The 7,885-nt window shown below is 41.5% G+C and overlaps 1 protein-coding gene across 1 annotated transcript; it reads left to right on the top strand.

Annotated features, from left to right (window-relative positions):
- The first annotated feature begins 3,991 nt into the window (after window positions 1–3,991).
- LOC124262815 lies at window positions 3,992–7,885 on the top strand. Its single transcript, XM_046697381.1, has 4 exons — window positions 3,992–4,110; window positions 6,317–6,403; window positions 7,049–7,150; window positions 7,703–7,885. Exons 1-4 carry the CDS (start codon window positions 4,069–4,071, stop codon window positions 7,847–7,849), a joined length of 378 nt encoding a protein of 125 aa, XP_046553337.1. The 5' UTR covers window positions 3,992–4,068; the 3' UTR covers window positions 7,850–7,885.

The following is a 7,885-nucleotide window of genomic DNA, read 5'->3' on the forward strand; positions in this document are numbered from 1 at the left end:
CTCCAATACATGTAACGTATGCGGTTGAAGCCGAGGTGGCTCAGCGCTCTAGGCGTCTGACTTTGTATGCTGGCGATTAGGTGCCTGACTCTGAGGGTGTGGGTTCGAATCCCGCAGGGGACTCAACCCCAAAAGTACTAGAATCTGTACTTTACTAAGAAAGTGTAATCCCAAATATAACATACGTTACATTTGACCACTTTCTAAAATGGCATTGTGTATTTCACGACTCCAATAAAGTAAAATGCATGTGAAGAATCACCCTTTTCAAACATGAATACGGAATTTAAACACAGTTCTTAATATTATTAACAAAATAAAGTCTCGGTGGGGTACCCTAATGGTTAAATCGTTCGCTCGTCACGCTGAAGACCCAGGTTCGGTTCCCCACATGGGTACAATATGTGAAGCCCATTTCTGGTGTCCCCCGCCGTGATATTGCTGGAATATTGCTAAAAGCGGAGTAAACCCATTCTCACTCACTCACTTTTGATAACAGCTGTGCACCATCACATGTTATGCTGATTGTCACATTTCACCAAGTCCTTTGGTTGTGTTAGGGCCTGTGGGGCTGTATAGTGGTGAGAGCGTTTGCTTGTCACGTCCCAAAATCGGGCTGGATTCCGCACGTGGATACAATATGTAAAGCCATACTCGATCACTCATTCATCTTGTTCATATCGGGGCGGTGGGGTAGCCTAGTGGTTAAAGCGTTCGCTCGTCACGCCGAAGACTCGGGTTCGAATCCCCACATGGGTACAATGTGTGAAGCTTATTTCTGGTGTCCCCCGCCGTGATGTTGCTTGAATATTGCTAAAAGCGGCGTAAAACCAAACTCAGTCAGTCAGTCAGTCTTGTTTAATATCATCCGTGACTACCATCATATCGACATATCAGTAATCATCTGCTTTCAGAATGTTCCCGACATTTGTAAACAGTATACATTTTCAATTGAAATTTGCAAAAATCACGTACTGAGGGGCCATCCAAACTCCAAACATTTTTCTGTCAGCCTGTCGAAAACCAGCTGAGAGCAATATATGAATACATATATGTCGAACGTTTGCTTGACCCTGTATATTCCTGCTTAATTCATCGTTTTTCAGGGGGCGGTGTGGTAGCCTAGTGGCTAAAGCGTTCTTTCATCACGCCTGAAGACCCGGGTTCTATTCCTGACATGGGTGCAATATCTGGTGCCTACTTCTGGTGTCCCCCGCCGTGATATTGCTGGAATATTTCTTAAAGCGGCATAAAACCCTCCTCACTCGAATCTCTGATAACTCGAATCATCCCTTCAACTTCGAAAACCGGTTTTTGACTGTGTATTGTCTTGAACAATACAACGAAAAAACAAAAGTCCAAAGAATGATGAAAATACGTACCTGTGTGAGACCCGTATCACTGTGTGACTTTGTTGTACTGCAAGTAGTAAACCAGAGAAAGAGGGCAGGTCCTGAAGTCGTCTTAAATGAGGTCGCTCTCCATTTAGTTGCCATGGGAACCAAGGTAAACATTGATCTGCACTGAGTGCGCAGAAGTCAAAATCTTCAAGTTTCACATTCCTATCGTGTCAACTCCATTGACATTCATTGTGCCCTTATTGTAGTCTTACATTAATCCAACCAAACCGCAAACAACACCGCTTATTACCGCGAAGTAGACTCCATCAGCACAGAAATAATTATAATAGTGTATTATGTACTATGAACAAAGAACCGTTTAACACCAATAAACAATATTTCTGTAATTGGTATGTGGAGAATGTGTCATAAAACCTGAAGGGAGACAAAAACAGAAAGAAAGAAAGGCACTTTTTATGGATAACAACTTCTTTTTTATTCTATGTACGACGTTTCAGAGGTAATGTTTGCTCCTTCATCAGGTGAATGCTCAACCAGAGAGAGAGAGAGAAAGAGAGAGAGAGAGAGAGAGAGAGAGAGAGAGAGAGAGGTGAAGTGAGGTGAGGTGAAATTGGGTTTAACGTCGTGCTTGAGAATATTTCGCTCATATGACGACGTAGAGAGAGAGAGAGAGAGAGAGAGAGAGAGAGAGAGAGAGGTGAGGTGAGGTGAAATTTTGGTTTAACGTGTTGAGAATTTTTCGCTCATATGACGACGTAGAGAGAGAGAGGGTTCTGAGAGAGAGAGAGAGAGAGAGAGAGAGAGAGAGAGAGAGAGAGAGAGAGAGAGAGAGAGAGAGAGAGAGAGAGAGAGAGAGAGAGGGTGGGGGTGCATGTTAACACAAAAGACAATGGTTGTAGATCTACGGATATGTGTAATTAAGCCTATCCATGCCTATGCGTCCTGGGTCATGTTGAAGTCGCCAAGATCATAGAAACTCTTTTGCGTGTGGCATTTGTCTTCAGCTGAAGTACTCAGTGATACGTATTTTTATTCGAGTGAGGAGAACTCTAGACCACACGAATGACATCTCACACGATGTCTATTTTGCGATTTCTAGTGTTTAACTGTGTTTACTTGAATGTTTAAACTAATTGCTGATCAATATATCATGAAGAAGAATAGAGAGTTGTTTTTATATACTAACGGCCAAAAGAAACTTTACAAATATAAAAATGAGATAATTGGAATGAAAAGTAGTTTGTAGGCCCGCAAGCGAATGAAAGCACTCATCGCTAGAATACAGCAACCCTTGATACAACACGTGAAGCGCATGTTTTGCATGTAAACGTGTGAAAATGCGAAAAGATCAAAATCACGTGACTCGTTCCGTATGAAAACTGCACGTGCATGGTGGGTATAAAAAGGGGTTTGAATGCTTGCCTTTCATTCACTGCAATGGAAAAACGCAAAGAAATGCCAAGCCTTACGGCTGCAGAGCGAGAACGAGCCATCGGAATGGTCCAGATCGGGGTCACCCACGCCCACATTGCAAGAATCTTCGGTTGCTCACGCGTTGCTGTAACCAACTTACAGCAATGTTCCAACACTATCACGGCGGTGGACACCCATCATCGGCGGAAAACATTACTCACTGGTTGTATTGTCGTTTTCCTCCGTTGCGATGATTCTCTCTAGAATGGACTACTGTAATAGCCTGCATGTTAATATTAACAAAGACCAGATAGAAAGACGTCAAGCCATTCAGAACTCTGCTGCAAGAATTATCTTCAGATCTTCAACGTTTGACCTTATAACACCATTACTGAAAGACCTCCATTGGCTCCCTGTTGCTCCTCGCATAGACTTTGAAATTTTTCTGACTTCTTACAAGTGCTACCATGATCTGGCTTCACCTTACCTGCAAGAACTGCTGCACAGATACTCGCCATCTAGATCTCTTCGACCTCAACACAAGCATCTGGTTACAGTTCCAAAGTTTAAGACAGTCACATTTGGTAAAAGAACCTTTGCCTTCGATGCCTCAACATTATGGAATGAGTTGCCTACATCCCTCAAAATAATTAAAACACTGTCTTCTATAAAAAATAATCTACAGACTTACGGGGTAACCTCTTTCAAAACACATTTCTCTAACAATCACCTTGTCTGAGCAGCTCACAGAGCATACTACAATGTCAATAGATGCGGTATGAAAATGTACATATTAGTATTATAATTATACTTGAAAAAAAGGATAACGGTAAAATAAATGTTTTAATGTGTCCGGTTTGTGGGAAACACCACGAGACAATGACCTGCCTTACTTATAATAGATTGCATGACATTCTCATAATACGTGATTAACACTGACCTTGACATTTCGTAGCACGCACCCACCCGTTATCAGTCTGTGACTTGTTGCATCATCTTATCGTTGTTCGTATTACCACCCAATAAAGTAGTCATGTACATAATATACTGATGATGATGATGATGATGATGATGATGATTGGTCCTGCATCCATTCAGGCTTTCGTGCCACTTTGATGCAACTGTACTCACTCACAGGCAGCCGGAAAATAGGTCAGAATTTCAGAATTTAAAGTGTTAACTCTTTTTATTTGTTGTTTCTTATCTCAGAGTACCGTTACTTGGCATATCCTTGCGCGTGTATATAAGGAGGGGCGCACCTGAGCACACGTCACATCTATACCTCTCCAGCATCATGAAGGTCCTCATAGCTCTTGGACTTGTCGCCTTTGTATATGTAAGTCCACTAGAAGGTATATCTAGTCACCTTTGCATGTGTAAGTCCATCAGAAAGTATATCTAGTCGACTTTGCTTATATGAGTCCTTCAGAATGTAGTTCTAGTGAAGATGGCTTGTGTAAGTCCATCAGAAAGTATATATTGTCGACTTTGCTTATATGAGCCCATCAGGATTTAAGTCTAGTGGAGATGGCTTGTGTAAGTCCAACAGAATGTATATCTAGTTGACTTTGCTGGTGTGAATCCATCAGAATGTAATTCTTGAGGAAATGGCATGTGTAAGTCCATCGGGAAGAATATCTAGTCGAATTTTCTTATAAAAATCCATCAGAATGTAACTCTAGTGGAGATGGCTTGTGTAAGCCCATCAACCTGTATATCTAGTCGACATGGCATATTTAAGTTCATGATATGATTGAAAGCACTTCTCAAAATTCTTTATATATGAATGAATAGTGCTTTTTAACGGTTTTGCGTCATCCTGTTAAACCACTGCGACGTTCATAATTAAGTAAAGTATACAATGAACCCAAGAAGCATGAAATATGCAAATATAGGTGAATCTTTGTGTTTGACACACTTTCTGCTATAGATCAAGGGCCAGTGGCCATTAGCGTTGGGTTCTAATCCCCAATAATGTTAATTGGTTATTCAGTACTATATATACTCTTTAAAAAAGTAGGAAAAATTCTTTTTTTAATTTACAATTGAAAATATTGAGAGATATATCGGAGTAAATCAATGTTGATATGATAATAATGAATGTTGCGAGAGTGCATCACCACTTGCACTTCCTTATGACCATAGTTGTTTGTACAGTAATCGCTCTTAAAAGATGATTGGTGTATGACGTGAAATTTGCATGTGTACGAGTTTCATTCTCAAACCAAAAACCGGGCTAGAAACAAACACAAACAACTGTGTGATGCAAGAGGATTGTCAAAATTAATGGTCTACAGTGATTTTTCGATTTTCTTGAAAACCGTCAAAATCAAGATGACCCCCAACCCCCACCCTTTCCAAGCACGTGTGTGTGTCTACTGCGTTGTGCTCGTGCATCCAATGCATTGTGTTAGGGAAGGTGATACAGAGAAATGGTGGTGCGTTCATAAGATGTCTGTCCTTTACATTTTTGTTAACGCTTATACTTCCTATCCAAATTGAAAGTTCAGGTTCACTTAGTTTTTTTGAAGAGTATACTAGTGGGTCTTGCATTACCCCCTGCTATCTTGCCATCTTCATTTTCCTGTGATGTTGCTAACTGCAGCGTTGACATATCCCATAAACGTCAAAGACCTTTATTACTTCGTACGTTCACATGAAACCGGCACCAGGAGATGTAAATGAACTGTCATCCACCGATTGATGTATGAAACTACTGACTGTTTCTGTTGAAATAATCTGGTTATATGCATGTACCCTCGATATATACGACTAACGGATAGGGTGGTCAGGCTCGCTCACTTAGCCAACGCATGTCATCGTGTCCCAACTGTCGATGCTCATGATGTCGATCCCTGGGTGTCAACAAACGAGCGTCATATAGCGGCAATACATTCGTGACCCACTCGTGTTATTCCGGGACAAGCCGAATAGAGGTTACGAAAGGGGCGAGTGGTGACGAATGAGCTGCAATATTGCTGAGTGCGGCGTTAGACAAACAAATTATTTAATCCAATATGTTTAGGACATGTAGTGGACTGAATATTGAACGAGTGGCCTAGGGGTGTGGCATGTTAGTCTTGCAAGGATACTCGCTTTATGGTTCGACTCCCGGGTTGGTAGATTCAGACTGCCGCAGTTGTGAGGGTATCGGTATCCCAGTACCTCAGGTACTCAGTATCCGGTATCTCTGGTACATAATTACAAGCGCCGAATGTACACACTTTCCGACTTGGCTGATATCCCAATAAATCGTTTTGCGGAGCTGCGTCTCTTTGTAGGTAAGAAACCTCTGATACTGGGTTAACAACCCTGATTTCATGGATTATACTTCTGGGATTGTCAGCATCATACCCGTGACCACTTTCTGCATCACTTCCGTCTTTCATCCTTCATTAAACGGACACGCCGTTGCGGCGTAAAACACAACACACTCACTTCATTTTGCGCCAGGATCCGCGGATAGATTGTAGCATCATACCCCTGATGGTGGAATTTACCTGAGTCTATACACTGCATGTCATCTGCTGTGTATGTTTCAGGGTCAGTTCCCCAATTTTGGAGACATCTTTAACTTTGGAACCCGAGATAGCATCCACGGGTATTCCTTCGAATACCACCGGAATGACGTAAGTATGATCTGGCAATTAGATTATGGAAGTGTTACTGAGGTTCCTTAATTATTCGTTCCACTTTCGCTTTAACTCTGCTATATATTTTTTAATATTGAAAGATACGAATCTAAATACTAAGAAGGTTTTTGACTTGTATAAATACTCAAACCCCTTCCATATTCATAACAAACGGTCGAAAGAAGAGTCTTTGAACGATTCCTATTATGTAATGAACATGTTTTTAGGAATCAGTATCAAATGGTTATTACAGCTTGTGTTCGCGAAACGATTGTGTATCACCTGCCATACATGTAAGAAAACTTAAAAAAAGCATGTGAATATAATGTTAAAAGTAAAAAAGCATTTTCATGAAATCGAATCAAAAATATGTTTCCAAATTCTCTGAATTATGCATATATTTGAATGGAAATTATGTGCCTTACAAACACTGTGTCACTGATTCGGCCAGTGGAACAGCTCAAGCTCTGATATCATTCAAATGAGACGAGCAATGGAGATGGACAATTATTAGTCATTTTCAAAGCTGTAGGTTCCCCTGATTTCCATTGGCCCACGTTTCTCATCTCGCGTGAATTTACGTGAAAGAGCGAGACCTTGGGAAGGCGACCGCACGCATGACAATGGTATTTTATGTGTCAGGAACTGATTCTTGTACGAAACGTCTCTGCCTGCTTCGTCGTGAACGCTACAAAGGAGATCGAAAGCAAGATGCAACACAGAGACACTAGGGAACAGCTAGAGGTTCGTCAAAACGTTTTCTTTTTATTTCAAATCTTGGCCTTATTTTATAGGACATTGTACAAATGCGGGTTAGAATTGGTCTTCAGCCAACCATGCTTGTCGTAAGAGGCGACTAACGGAAACGGGTGGTCAGGCTCGCTGACTTGGTTGACGCATGTCACCATATCCCAGTTGCGTAGATCGATGCTTATGATGCCGATCACTGGATTGTCTGGTCCAGACTCGATATGGCAGAGATCGCTGTCCTAAAGCTGTAATATTGCTGATTGCGGCGTTGAACATCAAACAAACATAGTCAATGAACGTTAAAGCGTTTGCTCGTCACGCCGAAGACCCGGGTTCGATTCCCTACATAGGTACAATGTGTGAAGCCCATTTCTGGGGTCCCCCGCCGTAATATTGCTGGAATATTGCTAAAGCGGCTTAAACTCCTGGAATATTGCTAAAGCGGCTTAAAACCATCTCACTCACTCACTCTTCTCACCTACCTCACTGAATTTCATATTCAACTTTCATGTGAACATTTGTTTTTGGTTTTTTTTGTCACACCAGGATGAGTTGTACGCCCAAATAAAAGCACACACCGGTGAGACCGTCAGCAGCATCAGCGACCTCCGCACTAACTACCACGACAACTACGCCGTGATTGAGTGCTTCAGACACAGCGTGTACGAACTCCAGTATATTCCCAGCTCTTAGATATATATAAACTGAAAATAAATTAATGTTCCCCAT

Source organism: Haliotis rubra, unplaced genomic scaffold (assembly GCF_003918875.1).
Source record: "Haliotis rubra isolate DU_JTF1 unplaced genomic scaffold, ASM391887v1 Scf857, whole genome shotgun sequence".
NCBI classification, from domain to species: Eukaryota; Metazoa; Mollusca; class Gastropoda; order Lepetellida; family Haliotidae; genus Haliotis; species Haliotis rubra.